General features: G+C 36.7%; 1 protein-coding gene across 5 annotated transcripts in view; it reads left to right on the forward strand.

The window, feature by feature from the left end:
• RB1 (RB transcriptional corepressor 1) overlaps positions 1-25,343 on the forward strand; it is a 119,716-nt gene that overhangs the window by 48,661 nt on the left and 45,712 nt on the right. For 4 of the 5 annotated variants that reach the window (XM_027973562.3, XM_060394331.1, XM_060394328.1 and 1 more), the window contains 7 exons: positions 565-642; positions 3,021-3,108; positions 8,999-9,115; positions 10,562-10,618; positions 10,702-10,733; positions 10,820-10,896; positions 11,873-12,069. In XM_027973562.3, the coding sequence (XP_027829363.1) occupies positions 565-642; positions 3,021-3,108; positions 8,999-9,115; positions 10,562-10,618; positions 10,702-10,733; positions 10,820-10,896; positions 11,873-12,069 (646 nt within the window). Of the gene's footprint in view, positions 1-564; positions 643-3,020; positions 3,109-8,998; positions 9,116-10,561; positions 10,619-10,701; positions 10,734-10,819; positions 10,897-11,872; positions 12,070-16,909; positions 23,568-25,343 lie in introns of those variants that run through there. The other variant, XM_060394330.1, reaches the window with a different exon arrangement.

A 25,343-nucleotide genomic window follows, 5' to 3' on the forward strand; every position in this document is an offset into this window, starting at 1 on the left:
CACAGTAAAGCAAAGTGCAGTAAAATGAGATATGCTTGTACAAAAATCTTGAATGATTATATGGTTAATTTTATGTCGTTAAGCATGAAATCGTTTAATATTAGCTAAAATACATATATGTATATATAATTTGGAAAATTAAACACAGGTAAAGTGTTTCTAATTTTATTTAAGCCAAAGTAAATTTTGGAAGGCATAATGATTAAAAAACTTGAGCGCTGATGTTTTTTAATACTGAACAACTTGGCTAGTAATATCATCAACATCTAACATTCTAGAGAAAACAAGCATCTAACTTTCACTTTCAGAAAAATTCTTAATGATTGTACACCTGTTTGTCTGTAAACCTAGTGGAAAGAAACCTAACTTTAAAAAGATGATGAAAAAAAGAAATTTTATTTGTGTAAGCAGCTTTTGGATCATCTATTTCCTTTAACTTCTGTTACTTACTTAACCATTTTGTATGATGTCGTGAGGCAACAGAAGGTATTATACTGCTTGTTTGACTCATAAAGGCCAAGTTGTAAATTTTCAGTCTGAATTACTTTGCTTACCACTATTTAGTTTTGAAATGCAAAGAACACCACGGAAAAGTAACCCTGATGAAGAGGTGAATATGATTCTTCCACAGACTCCAGTTAGGTATGACTTTTCTTACTTTTGATTTTCGTTATAATTGTTTAATCAGTGCTTTATAGTGCTTCAGGTTTAATCATTTGTGAGGAAAAGACATTAAAAATGGTTCTAGTCCTTCTGGGATATATACAGAGCAAATGATAACACTTTTCTTTTTTATTTACTAAAATGGAACACATTCTCATTCTAGGTTATACTCCTTAAGGGCAGACAGACCTATGTTTAATAATAATATCATTGGCAATTAGTAGTACATCTGGCACACAAAGAGCACTCAATATATACCTGTTACATGTATATACAAATATATAATGCAGATGTCTTTCTCTCTGAAATTATTATTTTTCACAGCATCCCGTTCTTCCCTTCATAGTGTGTATCACAATTTAGTTATGAATTCATCTGTGTATTTACTTGTTTCTGTCAATACCCATAATAACCTTTAAGTTTATACTGCAGTGTACCATGACTTTTTTGTTCCCCGTTAAATTAAATAATTAGGACCTAAGATAATACTTGATACAGAGTTACCAATCATTAATTTTTTCAAATGACTACATACACGTATAAAAATGCATTCTTGTTTGAATGCAGTAATAGACTTAGGCTTGGCACAGAAGGGACTTTATGAAGTGATGTTTGAACTGAATTTTGAAACGTGTAAGTTTGTGTCACGGAAGCCCAACAGCATGTGCAGAGGAATGGACATATGAAACAGCCCAATGTGTCAGAGGAACTGTAAGCAACTTTGTACTGACGGACTAAATGGGAAGATGAAATGGCAGAGGAGGAGGGTGGGTACTAGGTCATGAAGGGCCTTATTATTATTCCATACTCAGAAGTTTGGACTTCAGCTTGTGCAGGATATAGTCTGTTGCTATACATGGGTTAAGCCGGGGTAGGATAAAATCAGACTTGGTTTTTGAAAATTTACATGATAGTCACCTGTGAAGAGAGGGACTGAGGAGGGTGTGGTGAGAAATAGAGAGACCTGTCAATCTGGTTCTTAACCACGGGTGCAAATTAGATAACCTGAGGAGTTTTTTTTTTCCCCCAAAGTACATATGCCTTGATCCTGCTGCCACAGACATAGTGAGTCAAAATCCCTGTCAAAATCCTGCATTGCAGCAATTCACTTGAGAGATGCTGAAGATCTAAACCAAAAGATAGGTAGTAGGAATGAAAGAACAAGAAGAGATTTGATAAACAGTTGATGAATTCAGATTTAGAATATTATTCTTAAGGAATTTATGGGACGTGAAGAAGATAATGTAATAAGTAGTAGGATATAAGGATCTTACATAATAGATTTGGGAATCAGCAGGGAGAGTTAAAACCGGAAAAACCGATGAGGTTTTCTGAAGTGAGGGTTATAATAGCAAGGATGGATGACTAAGGACTGAACACTGAGAGTGCTGGAATTTAAGGACTAGATAGAAGTTAGATTAAAAAGAATGAGAGGTGTGATTGGGGAGGCCGGAGAGTGGAGCCAAAGAAGCCAGGGAGGGAGGGAGTTTCAGAAAAGAGCAAGTGTTTTAGAGTGGGAGATGTCTCAAGAAAACCAAGTATCAGACCGAATAAGAAAGATCTTTTGGTTTTAGCAGTTGGTCACTTATGACTTTAGTCATTGTGGCTTAAGGAATTAGTACAACATGTCATAGAAGCGTTATTTTCAGAAGTCGAGGAATTGTAGCTGTCAGTTTCGAGAGGCTTGACTGAGAACCAAACATGGATTATTAAATAACGTTTAAGGAACCTTTTGGCCGTAAACATTCACCAGCTTTTTGCATCTTTAAACAGTGCATACGGAGTAGCAATGTACTTCTACTCCAAAATTGGATTATTAATATTTACCATGTACCCCCAATACACACAAAATTATAAGAGATTAACCTACATTCACATTTTAGTAATGATGACTTCTAGAATCAGGTATGCCTTCATCTTGAAGATCTCTGTAAAAGAGAGTCACTTGGTTCTTTACTTGAGTTATTAAATATCTTAGTCTTTATTTGACTAGTTTTGATATTTAATTGTAACGTTTGCTTAATATATTACCATTTTGATGCCCTTTTGTCCTTAAAACAATGTCATTACTTTTATCAATTGTTTTATTGATATATAGTTTTATTAGTAAATAAGCATATCTGTTTTTAAATTATAAACATATAGTGAACATATCAATTCTTAAAGATCTAACTAAAACATTAATTCCTTATAAGCAAGAGTATACTAAGGGATTTGTAAAGTCTTATTTCAGAGAACTTCTTAAAGATTAACAAGAGACAGTGAGATTGAAGATAAGTGTAACTTATGACATAGATACAAGTCATTTGTTCTTTTTGTTACTTCATTTCTTAACATTTCTTCATATTTTTTTCTAGGACTGTTATGAATACTATCCAACAATTAATGATGATCTTAAATTCAGCGAGTGATCAACCATCGGAAAATCTGATTTCCTATTTTAATGTAAGCCATATGTGAAACACTTTATTATGATATCTTGGCAAACAAATTTGAAATTAGAAGTTAAAATACTGTTTTTTTAAACACCCATTTCCCAATAAGTTGTCTATTATCTTATTTCTTGCTTTTCTTTTTAATTCCAAATTAGATATTAGTAGTAATATTATTTTATTTGGACAGTGTTATTTTCAGATTTTCTCCTGGGTACTGTTTGTCTTGCTCACCATTCTTTCTTGCAGCTTAGACCTCTCTTCCATTTTTATTTTCTTCTTTCTTCAGATGCATCTTTTTTTTTAATTGGAGGATAATTGCTTTACAATTTTGTGTTGATTTCTGCCGAACAACAATGTGAGTCAGTCATGACTATATCGCCCCCCTCTTGAGTTTCCATGCCCCTATACATCTTTTAATAATTCCTTTAGTGAGAGTTAGTTTGATATGAGTTTACAAGCTTTGTGTTTTATTTCTTATCTTAAAATAACTTTATTCTTATTTTTGGTGAGGCGGTTTACCTGGATCTTCTATTTTAGGTTGACCTTTACTTTCCCTTAGTAGTTTGAAGGTATTACTTTACTACTTCCTGACTCTCATTGTTGCTAGTAAGACGTTTTCTGTCAATTCAGATGTTGTTTCTTTACAGTTAATCTGTCTTTTCCCTCTGGCTGCTGTTAAGATACTTCCTTTGAATGTGACATTAGATAGGATTTAATATTTGTCATATCTCTGCAGTCTTTTTTATTTAGTCCATTTTCATTTATTTTTACTGTATGGCCCTGTGTGCATTACAGTATATACTCCTGATAGACCCTGAGTTTGATATCTGAAAGGCACCTGCTATCCTCCCTCCCCTTAAAAAAAGGGAGTGAGAGAGAAAGAGAATGAAGCCTAGTGTCTGTATTGCATGCTTATTCTTTTCCTCCTTTAAAATTAGATGAGGCTTGGGACTGACTGAAAGGCTCCTCTGTGGAAGCGGGATGAGGCTTGAAGACTTATTAAAGTTCGGCTTATCCAGTAACTGTGTGCTTTAATTTGGTTAACATTCTATTTCATATCATAAACTGCCTGTGGTTTTGTCGTTGTCTTTGTTGTCTTCTTGCTTATATTCCCCCCCAGGGATTAACAAAGTATTTTTCTGTCATCATATTCATAACTGTGTTGGCTCAGAACTGATTTTCTTTGTCCAGTTTGCATAAAGTTGTTTTTATTTCTGGGTAATTTGTAGCACAAGAGTAGTTCTCAAACATAGGTACTCAGTTACTTAGAACTTTTAGAAGGGATAATGATATAAGTAAAAAGAATGATAATCTGTTTCCTTAAATATTGTTTTTGCTATTTCCCCCAGCATTTAAAGTATGTAGGACCTCTTTTTTATTTTAAACTATTTCTATTGAGCAGAAAATTCTGCCTCAGAGATATTTTCCAGAACTTAGTTTAAAGTTTAACATTAAATGGAGTGCAGCAGTTTGGCTGCACAGTTTTGCATACACTACAAATTGCCTGTCTCAGAGGGGGCATATCTTGAAAATCATTAAGTTTTTCTCTGAATTTGTTTCTTAGTTTCTTCATTTTAAAAATCAGTGCCATCTTCCTTACTTGTGTAAGTAAAATATTAGAAGCTATAGACATTTTTTCCCTACCAGTTTTATTGAGATATGATTGGCATATTGCTCTGTATAAGTTTACACATATAGCAGAGTGATTTGACTTACATACATCATGAAATGATGACCTCAATAAGTTTAGTTAACATCCATCGTCTCATTTGGATACAAAATAAAAGAAACCGAAGAAAATTCTTTTCCTTGTAATGAGAACTCTTGGATTTACTCTCTTAACAACTTTCATGTATAACATACAGCAGTCTTAATTATATTTATCATTTGTGTGTTACATCCCTAGTGCTTATTTATCTTGTAACTGGAAATTTGTACCTTTTGTCTGCCTTCATCCAGTTCCCACTCCCACCGTCCCCTGCCTCTAGTAACTACAAATGTGATCTTTTTTCTATGAGTTTGTTTGTCTTTGAAGTATAATTGACCTGCAAGTCTTGGTTAGTTTCTGGTACACAGTATAGTGATTTAGTATTTCTGTACATCTCAGAATGATCACCACAGTAAATCTAGTTACCTTTTGTCTCCATACAAAGATATTACATAATTGTTGGCTGTATACCCCACACTGTACATTTCATACCCATAACTCATGTATTTTGTAACTCGAAGTTTGTGCCTCTTAGTCTTCCTCACCTGTTTCTCTCTTTACCCACACCCTCCCTTCTGTTTGTTCTCTATGTCTATGATTGTTTCTGTTTTGTTACATTTGTTCATTTGTTTTGTTTTTTAGATTTCATATATAAGTGAAATCATATAATATTTGCTTTCTTTGTCTGATCTACTTCATTTAGCATAATATTCTCTACATCCATACTTGTTGTCACAAATGGCAAGATTTCTTTTTTCTTTATGGCCAAATAATATCCCCTCATAGGGAATGGGTCATCCCTCATAGCTGAGTCGGTAAAGAATCTGCCTGCAATATAGGAGACCCGGGTTTGATTTCTGGGTGAGGAAGATCCCCTGGAGAAGGAAATGGCAACCCACTCCAGTATTCTTGCATGGAGAATCCCATGGACAGAAGAACCTGGGAGGCTACAGTCCATGAGGTTGCAAGAGTTGGACACAACTTAGTGACTAAACTACCACCAAATAATATTCCATTGTATATATATATACTTATATGTGCTGTGCTAAGCTTAGTTGCTCAGTCATGTCTGACTCTTTATGACCCCATGGACTGTAGCCCGCCAGACTCCTCTATCCAAGGGGATTCTCTAGCAGGCAGATTCTTTACCATCTGAGCCACCAGGGAAGTCCAAGTATACTGAATTGGGTAGCCTATCACTTCTCCAGGGGATCGTCCCCATCCAGGAATCGAACCAGGGTCTCCTGTATTACAGGTGGGTTCTTTTACCAGCTGAGCTACCAGGGAAGCCCATACACCTGTATCAGTCCAGTTCAGTTCAGTTGCTCAGTTGTGTCTGACACTTTGCAACCCCATGGACTGCAGCATGCCAGCCTTCATTGTCCTTCACCAACTCCCAGAGCTTACTCAAACTCACGTTCATCAAGTCAGTGATGCCGTCCAACCATCTCATCCTCTGTCACCCCCTTCTCTTCCCTTCAATCTTTCCCAGCATCAGGGTCTTTTCCATTGAGTCAGTTCTTCACATCAGGTGGCCAAAGTATTGGAGTTCAGCTTCAGCATCAGCCCTTCCAATGAATATTTAGGACTGATTTCCTTTAGGATGGACTGGTTGGATCTCCTTGCAGTCCATGGGACTCTCAAGAGTCTTCTCTAACACCACAGTTCAAAAGAGTCAGTTCTTTGGTGGCGATGGTACCTCACTCCAGTACTCTTGCCTGGAAAATCCCATGGACAGAGGAGCCTGGTAGGCTGCGGTCCATGGGGTCGCGAAGAGTTGGACACGACTGAGCAACTTCCCTTTAACTTTTCACTTTCATGCATTGGAGAAGGAAATGGCAACCCAGTCCAGTGTTCTTACCTGGAGAATCCCAGGGACAGGGGAGCCTGGTGGGCTGCCGTCTATGGGGTCACACAGAGTCGGACATGACTGAAGTGACTTAGCAGCAGCAGCAGCAGCTTTCTTTATAGTCCAACTCTCACATCCACGCGTGACTAATGGAAAAACCACATTTTTGACTAGATGGACCTTTGTTGGCAAAGTAATGTCTCTGCTTTTTAACATGCTGTTTAGTTTGGTCATAACTTTTCTTCCAAGTAAGAAGCGTCTTTTAATTTCATGGCTGCAGTCACCATCTGCAGTGATTTTCAAGCCCCCCAAAATAAAGTCTGTCACTGTTTCTCCTGTTTCCCCGTCTATTTGCCATGAAGTGATGGGACCGGATGCCATGATCTTTGTTTTCTGAATGTTGAGCTTTAAGCCAACTTTTTCACTCTTCTCTTTCACTTTCATCAACAGGCTCTTTCTTTGCTTTCTGTCATAAGGATGGTGTCATCTACATATCTGAGGTTATTGATATATCTCCTGGCAATCTTGATTCCAGCTTGTGCTTCATCCAGCCCAGCATTTTTCATGATGTACTCTGCATATAAGTTAAATAAGCAGGGTGACAATATACAGCCTTGACATATTCCTTTCCCTATTTGGAATACCTGTATACCACATCTTTATCTATTCATCTATTGATGGGCACTTAGGTTGCTTTCATTCTTGGTTATTGTAAATAATGCTGCAGTGAACACAAGGGTACATAATATTTTTTCAAATTAGTGTTTTCATTTTCTTCATATAAATACCCAGAAGTGAAGTTGCCGGATTTTATGGTATTTCTGTTTTTAATTTTTTGATGAGTCTCCAAATTGTTTTCTATAGTGCTTGCACCAATTTAGATTTCCACCAGTAGTGTACAAGGGTTACCTATTCTCTACATCCTCACCAACACTTATTATTTGTTCTCTTTTCAGTAATAACCATTAAACAGGTGTGAGGCGATATCCCATTATGGTTTTGATTTGCATTTCTCTGATGATTAGCCATTTCTCTTTGAGACCCCATGGACTGTAGCCCTCCAGGCTCCTGTGTCCATGATATTCTCCAGGCACAAATACTGGAATGGGTTACCATGCCCTCCTCCAGGGAATGATTAGAGTTGTTAAGCGTCTTCTCTTGTGATTGTTGGCCATTTGTAGATCTTCTTTGGAAAGATGTATATTCAGTTCTCTGCCTCTTTTTTAATCAGCTAGTTTTTTGTTTTGTTTGTTTGGTATTGAGTTGTATCAGTTCTTTTTATGTTTGGCTATTAACTGTTTATCAGATATATCATTTGCAAATATCTTCTCTTATCCTGTAGGTGGCCTTTTCTTTTTGTTGATAGTTTCCTTTCCTTTACAGAGCTTTTTGCTTTGAAATAGTTCCACTTGTTTATTTTGCTTTTGTTACCTTTTTTTTGGGGAGTCAGTTCCAAAATATCTCCAAGATAACGACAGGGAGTTTACCATCCATGTTTTCTTCCAAGAGTTTGATGGTTTCAGGTCTTATGTTCAAGTCTTTAATCCATTTTGTGTTAATTTTTGTGTGTAGAGTAAGATAGTGGTATAATTTCAGTTTTTTGAAACTGGTTATCCAGTTTTAGCAGCACAGTTATTAAAGAAATTGTCCTATTCCTTACTTAATATTTTGTATTATTGACTCTTTTGTGGTAATTAATTGATCATATGCATGGGTTTATTTTGGAGCTCTTGGTTCTCTTCCATTGATCTATGTTTTTATACCAAAGCAAACTGTTTTGATTATTGCTTTGCAGTATAGTTTGATGCCTCCAGCTTTGTTCTTCTTTCTCAAGATTGCTTTGGCTGTTTGGGGTCTTCTGTGGTTCTACATACAGCTGCTCTACTCTGTTAAATACGTTAAAATTTTGACAGGAATTTTTTGAATCTGTAGATTGCTTTGAGTAGTATGAATATTTTAACTGTTAATTTCCTTGAGCATGCAGTACTTTCATTTGTATCTTTTATGAATAACTCTTTTTCTTTGGTATCAGTTGTAAAATCTATGAGGCTGTTTTTTGATGGCTAAGGGAAGGGCTAACAAATCTTTCCTAAATTGCCAGCAGAAAATTTAGATAATAGGGGTTTTTTAGTTGTAGTCTAGTAGTTTCTGGTCCCTATCATCCCAGAATGGAATGCTTTATATTTCTCATATTTTCAGTAGTTGTATTTACTTATTTATTGTGAAGTGTTTTCAAAGTATAAACAATTGAAATTAATAAGTCATGCTATTATAGAACAGAAAGTGTTAATTATCTGGTTAGACAGTATCCTCTATCTTAATTTCTATTTTTCCTTCTTAAAGAATTGTACAGTGAATCCAAAGGAAAGTATCCTGAAAAGAGTGAAGGATATTGGGGACATCTTTAAAGAGAAATTTGCTAAAGCTGTGGGACAAGGATGTATGGAAATTGGATCACAGGTAATTTGAACTCATTTTGATGAGTACCACTGTATAGTAAATAATTTCAAATGCAGCATCTGTCCAAGTTGTGTAAATGCTATCTAATAGTATAAAATTTTGACAGCTACCATATACCATATCCTAGTCGGCTGTGTATGATGCTACTTGGAAAAAGCTTTATGGGCTAGCTCTCCTTACTCTATTACAGAAACCAAAAAGAAACATGTAGAAAATTTTAGAAAACTTATGTAAATTTTAGAAAGTACAAGTGAAAAAAAAATCAAAATCTTGTTGATATTAAGTTTTTGGTGTATATTCTTTAACTTTTACACATATGAAATATTATGTATGCACATACTTAAATGAATGGAATATTATACATGCCATTTATTAGTGGTATTATTGAATGATGTTACTTTTACTATTGCTGTTATTATTTCAGAAAATCTAAAACTAATATTTGGCAAGAGAATGGGCTCTGGATCTGAGCCCTGGTTTTATATCTGGCTCTTTCATATATGAGCTGTCAGGTTTCTATATTTGCTTTACTTTGTGGCATTACTGAGGTAATATATAAAATATATTTGAAAACTGTAATCTACTATACACATTTACTTTAGTGTAATGAGGTTATATTTTGATACCAGCTGTATTTTAAACAATTATATTTAAAAGTTCTTTTGGTCATAATTTGGAATGAAGGATTATGATGTATATTTGTGTTTATTTAAAATTGGACTGTTTTTTAAACTAACGGAAACTAGTTATTTGATTAAAACTTTTTGCTGATAAGACCCTTTAGATCTGATTTTTACCTTTGCCAGCTTTATGGAAAGGTACTATTCTCTTAATCCTGGAGAGCTATCTTAACTACATGTACTAGGTCACAGAAGTGTTTCATTCATGTGTAAAATAGTTAGAACAGTACTAGGTTCCCCACTGGCTCAGATGGTAAAGAATCAGTGTGCAATACAGTGGACCCAGGTTCAGTCCCTGGGTTGGGAAGATCCCCTCGAGAAGGGAATGGCTACCCACTACAGTATTCTTGCCTGTAGAATCCCATGGACAGAGGAGCCTGGTGGGCTATAGTCCATGGGGTCGTAGAGAGTTGGACATGACTGAGCAACTAACACTAACATATAATACATTCTTAGTACATATATATCTGTTACGGTGTAGACTGAAGTAGGAATGTAGGAAAACCATATACTGGACCCCTCCTCTTGAAAATTTATCAGGAATGTGAAAACCGTCATTTTATATGGGGTCACAGAGAGTCGGACTCAACTGAGTGACCAGCACTTTCAGTTTCCTCGGTTTTAGACAAGCTAGCTTTTGTGCTGTCTTGGTAGCCATATTTCTAAGAAGGGTCAGAGATGTGTCTCAGGGCAAAACTTTTTAAAAATTAGTAATTGTTATGTTTTCTAAAATAGTGGGATCTGATTTTTTTTAATTTCTTTGTAGCGATACAAACTTGGAGTCCGATTGTATTACCGAGTAATGGAGTCCATGCTTAAATCAGTAAGTTTAAAAGAATATAATAGAAAAAAAAATTAATTGCTAATGCAAAGAAGGCTTCAGTTAATTTTTTAAATCTGTTTTAGGAAGAAGAACGATTATCCATTCAAAATTTTAGGTAAATTTTTGTTTTAGTAAAACAATTTCTTTTTTTTTTTTTTTATAAAAGTAAATGTTACAAAAATCATTCTTTTTTTCCTTTAGCAAACTCCTGAATGACAACATCTTTCATATGTCTTTGTTGGCATGCGCTCTTGAGGTTGTAATGGCTACCTATAGCAGTAAGTTAAATTTTAGTAAATAAACATTCTAGTTCAATTTAAAGTTTTAAAAAACTTATCTGAGGTGTTGTGTGGGTTTTTTTAGGAGGATAGGAGTTGGAGAAGTTAAGGAGAAGAAATGCATATTTAAATCATTATATACGAAAGAATGTAATTGGTCATCTTAGAACGGCTTGTGAACTTGGATTATTTCAAATCATCTTGGGAATACTTTCACAAGGTCTCTATTTTGGTCTATACTGAATCCAGGAAATGTACCTATTACCCTTTTAAAGACTTAGGAGATTGTAAAATCCCTGAGAAGTACTATTGAGCAGCTTCCACTGATAAGGAAGCACTGCCACATATATATATTCAGTGGTTATGAGACCAAAGGTTGGAACTGAAATCTGCCAGATAAATGGAACAGAGGCACCAATAGTGGTTTTTTAAAATACAATTTTCAACATGTATTATTACTTTGCAAATAACCTTGCGACTGTCAAAAAAGTTTTGTTTGTAAAAAACAAAAGAAAAAAATTTGTCTAAGAATACAAATATATTACATAACTAATATAACCAAGAAATGCACAATTGAAACAGATTTTTCTAACCAAATTATCAAAATCTAAACAATCACTTCCCCTCTTTATCAGTGATTAATGAGACAGTTAAATGGATATGCCAGTGCATTACTGGTTGGATGTTAAGCCTGTCCCTGATACAAGTTTAGAAAATTTAAATCTTTGAAAATTTGATATAAGCTATGAGCCTTCTGTCTAAAAGAGACATACATCGTATGCCCTCAGACTTGGGAAGCCTATTTCCTAGGAGTCTGTGGACTCCAGAATAAAAAATTCCTTTTTAAATAAATTTTTTTTGTTTAGCCTTTCTAGTGTGTTTTAATTTTTTGTTTAATAAAACCTTTGAACTGAAAAATAATGTAATTCAAGACTTTCTGTTTCATTCCTAAGTTATGTTTTTCTTTCATTTTTAGGAAGTATGTCTCAGAGCCTGGATACTGGGACAGATCTATCCTTCCCATGGATTCTGAATGTATTTAACTTAAAAGCTTTTGATTTTTACAAAGTGATTGAAAGTTTCATCAAAGCAGAAGCCAACCTGACCAGAGAAATGATTAAACATTTAGAACGATGTGAACATCGGATCATGGAGTCCCTTGCATGGCTCTCAGTAAGTAACTAGCTGAAATAGTTAAAGATGTTCATATGCATATGGATAACAGTTATCTGTTAGTGAGATGTATTTGTTAAAATTTACCTCGAGCAAATATGCGATTTAATGATTTCCAAGTAGAGCCCAAGAATCAAGTGAAATATTATCAATAGAATGGTGTCTTTGAGCTCTCCAGACTATCTCATATAGGAATTTATTATGAATTGCTTTTCTTAAAGCTTGGCACTTCAAAACAACGCAGAATTCTTTAAAGTAGTTGGGAACTTTATTTAAAGTAGGAGTGTCATGTTTGAAAATGTAAATGTCTTGTCTTAAATTTCAACAGAATAATTAAAAAAAATTGACAGGCTATTGAGATGATTTAAAAGTACAAATTTTTATTTCAATTTAATTTGATTTTTTTTTTGTCCCTTTGTTAAACATAATCTAAAATCTACACAGGTGTAGTTATTGCTTATAGCACTGTATGGGCAAAAAGAATATTCTAGGTAGTCTATTTATAGCATATAAGCTATTGATAAAGCTTTATTTAAAGAAAGGTTATATTTCCTATGTAGTAATAATAAACCATTTATATGAAGTACTTCTGTTATGCTCTTTAAATCTTCATAGTTGGGCAATACTTTGTTAATCATCAGTTTTGCAGATTGATATACAGTTGGTTTCTTTTGAAACTGTTGCGTGCTAAGCTTACATCTTTTCATTTCTATCAGCATATAGAAATGACAGTGAAAAAATGAAGGCTTTAGTTATATTAGAATCTTAATCTTCATGTAAACGTAGTTTTAAATTTTTTTATATTTTAAAAATGTAATGGCTAAGAGATAACTTGTTTCTTTGTGCTTTTCTTGTATTGCTGTATAGACAGAGAGGATAGAAAAGGAGAGAAGTAGGGGAAGTTGATAGACATTGTATTGCTATGATTGAATTGGGTAAGTCTTTTATACAAAAGCTTCTGCTTTGTAAAAAAAAAAAAGGAGTAGTTAGGAGAGAACTCTCAGAATCTGGGGGTTCAGTGAAAGTAGCAAAAATAAATACATAGATCAATAAACGGAATAAACAGAGTGCTTTTCAGAGGGTGCCATGCCTGCTTTTCCTAGAAACTGAGATCAAGGCATTACTGTATCATCTGAAAGTGACTATTCTTATTTCTTTTAGAGAACTTTATTTCTGTCAATGCACATCTGCTATATGCCTTGCATTGAGGTAGATATTGTGAGGATATAGAAAAGATATGAACTCTGAAAATTATAGAGGAAGTAGTAGAAATTTACTATTGAAAATTGCTTATGTTCAAGCCTGTTGAGTTCAGTTACTGGTATTCTAGGATTCTAAACAATATTCCTTTATTTTTGAGAATTTTTGGAGGAAAAGTAACATGCACAAAGTCTGATCAAGGGTACAGTTTTTTAATAATAGAGTAGTGTGGACTTCATAAGCCTCTGAATTTAAATTCTAACTTTGGTATTTCTAGGGGATGAGATTATAGACTACTTTTAGTGTTTGAATTTTTAAAAAATTAATACATACTGCTGTTTTAATCATAAACAGAACAGAGTGGTGGTGGGTAACTGTGAACATAAGTCATGCCACACAACATAATATGTGAGTCTTTCCTGTGAGAATAATTAACACTTCAGAGAGTGGGCATACCATAGATAAGTTTGAGCTTTCACAGACTGTAGGATTTTTTTCTTTATTGAAGTATAACATATATACAGAAAAGCATATTTCACAAGTTGTACTAAAAAGGATTTTTTACAAATAGAATGTACCCACATTGCTAACATATAGATCAAGAATCAGAGCAATTCAGCATACCTGTGATACCAAAATCCAGATCAAGAATCAGAGCAAACCTGTTTGGTTTTTTGTTTCTGTATTACAGTCAGAATCTGTCACTGAACTGAGGATATTTATGAGAACATACTCACAGGGAAACATCAAGTGAGATACTACTTACTTTACTCATTGGTAATTTAATGAAAGAAAGAACATAATTTTATTTTTAATGGTTACATGGGAAAAGGATTGAGTACCTTTACTGCACAGTCTTGAGAAATACTAAATCAAGAACAGAATTACATTAAGAAGGCATAAGCACACTTCTTTTTTTTTTTTCATCCCAGAGAGATTAACAGGCAATATATGAATATAAAATGCTAAATAATCTATTGAAAAACATAGTGAAATCTTGTCCTCTGGAAATCTGGAAGATTAGGGGTGGTTTAAAATGAACCATGCCTAAGCATTGGGCCAAATGACTTACAGACGTTTAGGCCTCTTAAATCTGTTAAGCAGTTTATCATGCCAGTAGATGACGAGGTGAGATTTGGATAGTTTACTTTCAGTATATTCAGACTGTGTTAGATTTTTTCAGTAAAATCTTTGTAAACCGAAATAGACCAGGTAGTTTATTCTCTAAATGGTCTTTTTTGTGGACTTCTGTGGATTTTTCCTCTTGATCTACACACATGTGTGGCTACCTTAACACTGTTTCTCTCGCAGCCACCAGAGAAATTTTTTATAAATGCAGAACAACTTTCATGATTCTAATTCCTCCGATGAAAAATCTTTTGTAAGGAATCTGTACCTCTGGTAATATGGAGGGAGACCATACCATATGACTCCTCACAAAAAAATACAACTATAAAACCTGTGCACACTCAGTTGTGCCTGACTTTTTGAGACCCCATGGACTTTTGAGACCCCATGGACTGTAGCCCACTAGGCTCCTCTGTCCATTAGATTTTCCAGACAAAAATACTGGATGGATTGCCATTTCCTTCTTCAAGGGATCTTCCCGACCCAGGGGTGGAACCCACAGCTTCTGTGTCTCCTGATTTGCAGGCAGATTCTCTTCCACTGAGTCACTGACCTTTTAGAGCAGACAGCTGCGTTAAGAAATGGAGTAAGGGTGCTCTGGGTTAAGAAATGGAGTAAGGGTGTTGTGGGCCTGGGTAGGAAGCCTTTAGCCTGGGGCTGGAAGGTATAGGGGGAAGCAAAATGGCTGTCTGAGGAGGCCTTACAAATAGCTGTGAAAAGAAGAGACATAAAGCAAGGAGAAAAGGAAATATATCTATTTGAATGCAGAGTTCGAAAGAATAGCAAGGAGAGATAAGAAAGCCTTCCTCAGCGATCAGTGCAAAGAAATAGAGGAAAACAACAGAATGGGAAAGACTCGAGATCTCTTCAAGAAAATTAGAGATACCAAGGGAACATTTCATGCAAAGATGAGCTCAATAAAGGACAGAAATGATGTGGACCTAACAGAAGCAGAAGATATCAAGAAGAGGTGGCAAAAATACACAGAAGAACTATACAAAAGGGATCTTCACGACCCAGATAATCACAAAGAAGTGACCACTCACACTCACCTACAGCCGGACATCCTGGAATGTGAAATCAGGTGGGCCTTAGGAAGCATCACTACGAACAAAGCTAGTGGAAGTGATGGAATTCCAATTGAGCTATTTCAAATCTTGAAAGATGATGCTGTGAAAGTGCTGCCCTCAGTATGTCAGCAAATTTGGAAAGCTCAGCAGTGGCCACAGGACTGGAAATGGCCAGTTTTTGTTCCAATCCCAAAGAAAGGCAATGCCAAAGAATGCTCAAACTACCGCACAATTGAACTTATCTCACATGCTAGTAAAGTAATGCTCAAAATTCTCCAAGCCAGGCTTCAACAGTACATGAATCCTGAATCTCCAGATGTTCAAGCTTGTTTTTGAAAAGGCAGAGGAACCAGAGATCAAATTGCCAACATCTGCTGGATTGTTGAAAAAGCAAGAGAGTTCCAGAAAAACATTTATTTCTGCTTTGACTGCCAAAGTCTTTGATTATGTGGATCACAAGAAACTGTGGAAAATTCTGAAAGAGATGGGAATACCAGATCACTTGACCTGCCTCTTGAGAAACCTATGTGCAGGTCAGGAAGCAACAGTTAGAACTGGACATGGAGCAACAGACTGGTTCCAAATAGGAAAAGGAGTACGTCAAGGCTATGTTTTGTCACCCTGCTTATTTAACTTATATGCAGAGTACATCATGAAAAATGCTGGGCTGGAAGAACACAAGCTGGAATAAAGATTGCCAGGAGGAATATCAATAACTCAGATATGCAGATGGTACCACCCTTATGGCAGAAAGTGAAGAAGAACTAAAGAGCTCTTGATAAAAGTGAAAGAGGAGAGTGAAAAAGTAGGCTTAAAGCTCAACATTCAGAAAATGAAGATCATAGCATCTGGTCTCATTACTTCATGGGAAATAGATGGGGAAACAGTGGAAACAGTGGCTGACTTTATATTTGGGAGGCTCCAAAATCACTGTGGATGGTGATTGCATCCATGAAATTAAAAGACGTTTGCTCCTTGGAAGAAAAGTTATGACAGACCTAGACAGCATATTGAAAAGCAGAAACATTACTTTGCCAACAAAGGTCCATCTAGTCAAGGCTATGGTTTTTCCAGTAGTCATGTACGGATGGGAGAGTTGGACTGTAATGAAAGCTGAGCACTGAAGAATTGATGCTTTTGACCTGTGGTGTTGGAGAAGACTCTTGAGAGTCACTTGGACTGCAAGGAGATCCAGCCAGTCCATCCTGGGTGTTCGTTGGAGGGACTGATGCTGAAGCTGAAACTCCAGTACTTTGGCCACCTGATGCGGAAAGCTGACTCATTTGAAAAGACCCTGATACTGGGAGATATTTGGGGCAGGAGGAGAAGGAGACGACAGAGGATGAGATGGTTGGATGGCATCACCGACACAATGGACATAGGTTTGGGTGGACTCCGGGAGTTGGTGATGGACAGGGAGGCCTGGCGTGCTGCGATTCATGGGGTCACAAAGAGTCAGACAGGACTGAGTGGCTGAACTGAACTGAACTGAGTGCCAGTGGGAAAATCTCAGGCTTTCTGACTAGGGAAACTGGAAAATTGAAACAACCATGGATTGTTGCCTGCCAGGCTCCTCTGTCCATGGAATTCTCCAGGCAAAGTTACTGGTGTGGGTTGCCATTCTTCTCTCTGAGGGATCTTCCTGACACAGAGATTGAACCCTGCTCTCCTGAATTGCAGGCAGATTCTTTACTGACTGAGCCACCAGCAAAGCCTGTCTCAAAGTGGCTTTCAGTTCAGTTCAGTCGCTCAGTCGTGTCCGACTCTTTGCGACCCCATGAATTGCAGCACGCCAGGCCTCCCTGTCCATCACCAACTCCCGGAGTTCACTCAGACTCATGTCCATCGAGTCTGTGATGCCATCCAGCCATCTCATCCTCTGTCCCCTTCTCCTCCTGCCCCCAGTCTCTCCCAGCATCAGAGTCTTTTCCAATGAGTCAACTCTTTGCATGACGTGGCCAAAGTACTGGAGTTTCAGCTTGAGCATCATTCCTTCCAAAGAAATCCCAGGGCTGATCTCCTTCAGAATGGACTGGTTGGATGTCCTTGCAGTCCAAGGGACTCTCAAGAGTCTTCTCCAACACCACAGGTCAAAAGCATCAATTCTTCGGTGCTCAGCCTTCCTCACAGTCCCAATTCTCACATCCATACATGACTACTGGAAAAACCATAGCCTTGACTAGACGGACCTTAGTCGGCAAAGTTAATGTCTCTGCTCTTGAATATGCTATCTAGGTTGGTCATAACTTTTCTTCCAAGGAGTAAGTGTGTTTTAATTTCATGGCTGCAATCACCATCTACAGTGATTTAGAGCCCCCTCTCCCCCCAAAAATAAAGTCTGACACTGTTTCCCCATCTATTTCCCATGAAGTGATGGGACTGGATGCCATGATCTTCATTTTCTGAATGTTGAGTTTTAAGCCAACTTTTTCACTCTCCTCTTTCACTTTCATCAAGAGGCTTTTTAGTTCCGCTTCACTTTCTGCCATAAGGGTGGTGTCATCTGCATATCTGAGGTTATTGATATTTCTCCCAGCAATCTTGATTCCAGCTTGTGTTTTTTCCAGTCCAACATTTCTCATGATGTACTCTGCATATAAGTTAAATAAGCAGGGTGACAATATACAGCTTTGACGAACTCCTTTTCCTATTTGGAACCAGTCTGTTGCTCCATGTCCAGTTCTAACTGTTGCTTTCTGACCTGCAGACAGATTTCTCAAGAGGCAGGTCAGGTGGTTTGGTATTCCCATCTCTCTCAGAATTTTCCACAGTTTATTGTGATCCACACAGTCAAAGGCTTTGGCATAGTCAATAAAGCAGAAATAGACATTTTTCTGGAACTCTCTTGCCTTTTTGATGATCCAGCGGACGTTGGCAATTTGATCTCTGGTTCCTCTGCCTTTTCTAAAACCAGCTTGAAGCAAAAGATGTGACTTGAAACAGAAGCTGCTGGTGAATAAACAGTTTACAACTCAAGTTCAGTAAAAATAATTACCTGCTTTAAGACAAAGAAACAAAAAATACTCATTCGAGAAAAATAGCAAAATCCAGAATCTTTACAACTTAAACATTTATGGTGTTCAGGATACAGTTCTATAATTACCCAGCTTACAGAGAGGGTCAAAGGAATCAAATGTATGTTTTTAGTGTGGGAATTTTAAGTAAATATTTGATGATTGCAAGGCTTCTTTTAGAAGCTTTGTCTCTTCCTTTTTTTCTTATTAGCTGTTTAAAGTATGGTCTGTGATCCCCTGGTGATCCCAGAAAACATTTTAGGGGAGCTGCAGTGTGAAAGCTATTTTCATATTACTGTTAAGATGTTATTTCTTTTTTTCACTCTGTTGACATTTATGCCAATGACATTTATTCCAAAACTTTTGGAACCTTTGCACCGGATTAGAGCAGTAGCATCAAAGCATTTGTGTGTTTTTTTTTTTTTTTCAGCTTTTTATTTTGTGTTTGGGTATAGCTGATTAACAATGTTATGGTAGTTTCTGGTGAACAGCGAAGGGGTTCTGGTGATCAGCCACATATATACTTGTATGCGTTCTGCCCCTAAGTCCCCTCCCCTCCAGGTTTGTGGTCAGTGTATTCTTCACCACCACAAACTCTCAGTTAAAAAAGAAACAACGTAAAACATGCCTATTGTCTTTTAATAACATCATTGATGAGCCAGTTAAAAGTATTTATTTTATATAATCTGTATTCTCAAGTACAGTGTGGTTGAAAGCAACTAATGATAAACATTGCCAGTGATAAGTTTTGAGTTCTCAAGGGAAAATTAGAATTTTGATAATCTTGTATTCACTGTAAGCAGAATAGCTTCCCAGTACATCAAAGACTTTTCTGATGAATTCAGTGGTAGTGTTAGTAAATGTGATTGTTCAACATTACATAGAGAGATTCATCAGCCTTGTAAGATCTGTGCATCATGCTATAAAATCACACATGAGTAAGAAGTTTATTCAGAGTTTAAGGTCTTTGATCGATCAATCAATGGTTTCTAAGGTATCAGAATGTGAAGTTTAATTCATGAATTAAAATTCATGAAAATTAAGGTTAAAAATTCAATGAAAATTAAAATTCATGAAAATTACTTCCAATTTCACATTGCAATTAACCTTTAAGAAACTACTGCTTGTTGAGTTTTAGGGTAGTGCCAAAAAAGAATATCCTTTATTATCTGAAAAGTCTATTAAAATACTCCTTGTTTTTTCAACTACATGTTGTGTGAGGCCAGATATTCTTATACTTCAAACAGACAACACATTTCAATGAAGGAAATACAGAAGCAGATATGAGAATTCAGGTCTGTTGTATAGGCTAGATATTAAAAGGATGTGCAGGATTGTAAAGCTCTGCCACTGTTTTAATTTTTTGTTTATTTAGGGAAATAGAGTTAGGCTCCATGAAAATGTTAGCTCTGTTAACATGTAGCAAGCTTCAGTTCACTTCAGGTCGGTCGCTCAGGCATGTCCGATTCTTTGCAGCACTGGACTGCAGCATGCCAGGCCTCCCTGTCCATCACCAACTCCCGGAGTTCACTCAAACTCATGTCCGTCGAGTCAGTGATGCCATTCAGCCATCTCATCCTCTGTCGTCCCCTTCTCCTCCTGCCCCCAATCCCTCCCAGCATCAGGGTCTTTTCCAATGAGTTAACTCTTCACATGAGGTGGCCAAGGTATTGGAGTTTCAGCTTCAGCATCAGTCCTTCCAATGAACACCCAGGACGGATCTCCTTTAGGATGGACTGGTTGGATCTCCTTGCAGTCCAAGCGACACTCAAGAGTCTTCTCCGACACCACAGTTCAAAAGCATCAATTCTTTGGCACTCAGCTTTCTTCACAGTCCAACTCTTACATCCATACATGACTACTGAAAAAACCATAGCCTTGACTAGATGGACCTTTGTTGGCAAAGTAATGTCTCTGCTTTTTAATATGCTGTCTAGCTTGGTCACAGCTTTTCTTCCAAGGAGCAAGTGTCTTTTAATTTCATGGCTGCAGTCACCATCTACAATGATTTTAGAGCCCCCCAAAAGAAAGTCTGACACTGTTTCCTCTGTTTCCCATCTATTTCCCATGAAATGATGGGACCAGATACCATGATCTTAGTTTTCTTAACTAACTTTAAATTAAATTTAATTATTAACACAGTAATATTGCATGCGTACTAAGTCATTTCAGTCATGTCCAACATTTTGTGACTCTATGGACTGTAACCCGCCAGGGTCTTCTGTCCAAGGGGCTCTCAAATGTTGATAGACACACTCACTTGAACAAAAACTTCTGGGTCCTCAATAATTTAAGAATGTTAAAAGATGCTGAGTCCAAAATATTTTGAGAATACTTTCCTTATATTCTGTTCTCGATTCAGACGTCTCTGTTTGCTGTTAGTCACACATTCATGTTTGTCTGTGCCTGTCTCTGAGTCTTTGTTCACTTCATAAGCTCCACCTGAAATACTTTCCCCTTTTTATTTTACCAGATTTTCAGGTCTGCTTCCACTTTGCCTTTTGAGACCATCCTAAATCTATAGTCATTCTTTCCTCCTTTGCAGTCTTACAGTGTTGATCAATACTACTTCCTGGTCATTTATAAACTTTGTATCTTATTACATGTGTGTGTTCCATTTTAAATGGGTTAATGTATGGGAAAAGCACTTGGAGCAGCGTCTCTGGCTTTGTATTATAAGATATGGCAGTTAATTACACGAGTGAGAATGAAGGACAGAGAAAGGGTCAACGTATGACGTTAAGGTAGTATCATTCATTAAAGATAGCTGGAATTGAATGAGATTTCCTTGGAGGTGAAATTTGGTTATGTTGAGTTTGAATTGCTTGTAGATCATCAAGTAAAGGTGTCAAGAGGCAGTTGGGTATGTGTGTCTGGAGTTTAGGAAGGAAATTCTAGGCCAGGAACAGAAACCTGAGAGCTGCTGGCACATATATAGTAACAGAAATTACTACCTTTTATTGACGGTTTATCTTGTGTCACCCACACTATGGTGAGTGCTTATCTCATTTGACTTTTATAATAATCCATGAGGTATTATTATTCTAAATGAGGGAAACAATGCTTAGAGAAGTTTAATAACTTACCCTAAACCATATAAGCTAAACAGCAGAGCTTATGGCTCAAACACAGGTCTCTCTGGCTCCAAAACTATAAATCCCTGTGTTTTACCAAATGACTAAAGTTTAGGAAATAGAATAAAGTCACTTAACAGGAGAGTGTAGTACAAAAAGAGAGTGTAATTTAGGACAGAATCCTAAGGAGCACCAACAGTTAAGGGGTAGACAGAAAACAGAAGCCTACAAAAGAGATCAAATCAAGGAATCCTCCTGTCACTAAGGAGAAATATCAGCAGTGGTGTCAGAAAGAGAATGAAAAGGTCTGAGTGCTTGCTGTTTCAGATACTGTGGGGGAAGTCAGTAGCAGCTGAAGAGTGGCTATTAGTTTCGGCAACAAGGAAGCCGCTGGTGAAGGTAGCAAGGACTGTCGGAAGTGATGTGGGAGCAGAAGTAGATCTCAGCGGAATTTGGCTGAGTTATGAGTGAGAAATAACGTGGAGACAGTGGTTATAAATAGTTCCTACCAGTTTTATCTGTAAAGGGAAGTAAAGGTATAGCTGGAGGTACGTCAGGCAGCAGGATAATTATTTTTCAAGATGGGAAAGGAAGGATTAAATGTTGATATAAGCGAGTTATCTATTGCTGAATGGCACATTAGTGGCTTAAAACAATCATTTTATTTTGCTTATGATTCTGTGGGTCAGGAATCTGGGAAGAGCTAGACTGGACAGTTCCTCCCAGACCATGCGGTGTCAGCTGGGGTCTGGGGCAAGATTCACTTCTAAAATGTTTCTTAGAAGTCTGGTACCTTGCTCCTGCCTGGTATGTGCTGACCTCTCCCTCCCTTTGTTTTTTTTTTCCCCCTCCTCGTCTTATCCTCCTGAGTTCTCATATGAGAAACTGTGCATCTCATAGCATTCGACTGAAGCGACTTAGCAGCAACAGCAGCAGCATAGCATTTTTGGTTTTATAGTAGTTGCCCTTCTTACAGAGCAGCTCTTTATCTCTAGTTTTAATCAATTTGATTAAGATGTGCCTTAATTCAGTTTTTTTCCTGTTTCTCTTGCTTGGCATTCTACTTCGAAATGTGGGCTTATAGATTGCATCAAATCTGGGGCCGTTATTTTCTCAAAATGTTTTTGTTGACTCCTCTCACCCCTTCCTGCAGGGATTCTGGTCACACATGTATTAGGTCACTTAAAATTGTCCCACTGCTCCCTGATGCTCTGGTTGCTGTCCCAGATGTTTTTGTTTCTGTTTCACTTGAAATTGTTTCTATTATACCTGTCTTCAAGTTCATTTATTTTTTTCTTCTGAAATGTCTTATTTGCTATTAATTCCATCTACTGTGCTTTTAATCTTAGGTATTAGATTTTTCATCTCTAGAATCTGATTTGAATCCTTTTCTAAATCATTCATATCTCTCTTCAGCATGTCTGTGCTTTCCTTTACGTTCAACATCTGGAATATAGTTATAATAATTATTTTAAAGTCCCTGTCCACTAATTCTAATATCTAAATCTTTTTAGTACTGTCTATTGACTGATACTTCTCTTTTGAAGGGTCTCTTTTTGGGGGGGGGGGTGCTGCTTGGTAACTTTTTATTGGATGCCAGGCCTTGTGAATTTTACCTTAGTGGTCCTGGATATTTTCATATTCCTTTCACTATTCTTGTGTCTTGGGACACAGTTTAGTTACTTGGAAGCATTTGATCCTTTAAAGGCTTTTCTTTTTTCTAGACAAAGCCAGTCTTTAATCTTATGACTAATTTTCCCCTACTCTTGAGGCAATCCCCTTCTAGGTGCTCTACCTGGTGTCTCATACATTACAAGGTTTTTCCAGACTGGCTGGTGGAAATCAGAACTCTTCTTGGCCCTGTTACAGCTCCTGGAAGGGTTCTGCTTCTTCTCACGCTTCTTTTTTTGGCCTCCAGTAGTTTGCAGGCGGTGATCAGGACTGGGGTAAAGACCAAGAGTAACTCTCTGCAGACTCCTGGAGCGCTCTCTTTGCAACTCTCTCTTTTCTGTGTAAGTCTCTCCTCTGCTACTCTGTCCTGCTAGTTTTCCTAATTTCTCTGTCTTGAATTCTCAATTCTGTTTCTTCAACCAGGGAGACCACTGAGGTCTATTTCAGTTTCTCCTCCCTGACTCGTAACCTGGGAAGTCTCCAGGCAAAGGTGGAGCTTAAGCATTTGCTTTTTTCCCCCCAGGAGTTACTGTCTTATATTGCTTGTCCTATTACTAGCCTGTACTCAGTGTCTAAAAACTATTATTTATGTTGTTTGATTTTGTAGTTAAGACAAATCTGGTCTCTGTTCCTTTATCACAGCCAAAAGAGTTATGTATAGTATTTAGTGATTGATAAAGATTTTTGAGTATGTATAGTTAAAGAATATTTAGGGTTTCATTTCTATTTTCCTGTATTAAATGCATCATATCTTCTGAATAATAGTATTTCGGAGGATACTTATTATATGGAGAATGTAGAAGTATTAGTAATTAATTGTGGTATTAAATTTTAATAAATCATAAGAAAGCTGAGCCTCCTCTAAATGCTATCAAATATAGCTGACTCATTAAATTGGATTCTATTGTGTGTGGCTTTTTTTTTTTTGTAGTCACTACACATCAGCAAGTTTCTTCATTCAATTGCAAAAATATTGGACCAGAGCACTTCTATATAAGAAAAGATTAAAAATGTTTCCTTTTTTTTTTTTTTTACTATTTTTCCAAAATTTAAATAAAGGCCTCTTTTGTACATCAGTACAGTTGTAATGAATAGCTTTTATTTTTAGAGTCCTGATTTAATGACACACTTGTAAACAAATTTTTAAGCTTCTTTGGTATTCTTTTGAAATGTCAAACTTGACAGGAAATGAACACAAAAGGGAGAAAAGCCTGTGGCTCTGAAAAAGCCAGAAAGGATATCTGTTGTGTGTTTGGATGGTAGATCATTAACCTCTGGTGCACTTTGCACAATGGTTTTAGTATTTATCATTAGACGTTAGTTTTTTTCAAAAGTTATATTTTACAAAGAGCAATGTCTCAGGAAGGCAAATGAATTGTAAGATAATGATTAAGCTGTATTTAACACTTAAAAAAATAAGGATGGTGAGGTAATATGATGTCATATACTATATTTATACAGCAACCATGCTTTATGTTGGGTTTTTTTAAAGCTCCTCATGAGTTTTTTTTTATGAGTTTTTTTTAAGTAAGCATATATTTATCTTTTTTCCAGCAAAACATTTTAGTTTTTAAAAATCTGATTCTTTCTGAAAACATCACTGTGGTTTTATAATGTTTCTCATTCTGACCCAGGATACTCCTAATTTCTTGCTCTTAATTCCCATGGTTAAGTAGGTGCTTTCAAGTGATTTAGAATATTTGACTTTACCTTTCAAAGCTAAAATTATTTTATTTTGTTCTACATACACCTTTGCTTCCCAATATTTGTATTTTTACATTTTACTTTTCAAGTCATCAGGGCTTGAATACCGAACATTTTTTTCTTCTTTTTCTCTGTAGTTTTATGTAGTCTTGTAATATAAAATGTTGTTGTTCAGTCGCCAAGTCGTGTGCAACTCTTTGCGACTCCATGGACTGCAGCACGTCAGGCTTTCCTGTCCCTCACAGTCTCTTGGAGTTTGCCCAAGTTCATGTCCATTGAATCAGTGATACCATCCAGCCATCTCATTGTCTGTTGCCCTCTTCTCCTTCTGCCTTCAGTTTTTCCCAGCATCAGGGTCTTTTCCAGTGAGTCAACTGTTTACATCAGGTGGCCAAAGTATTGGAGCTTTAGCT

The sequence above is a fragment of the Ovis aries genome, chromosome 10 (genome assembly GCF_016772045.2).
Source record: "Ovis aries strain OAR_USU_Benz2616 breed Rambouillet chromosome 10, ARS-UI_Ramb_v3.0, whole genome shotgun sequence".
Classification (NCBI taxonomy): Eukaryota; Metazoa; Chordata; class Mammalia; order Artiodactyla; family Bovidae; genus Ovis; species Ovis aries.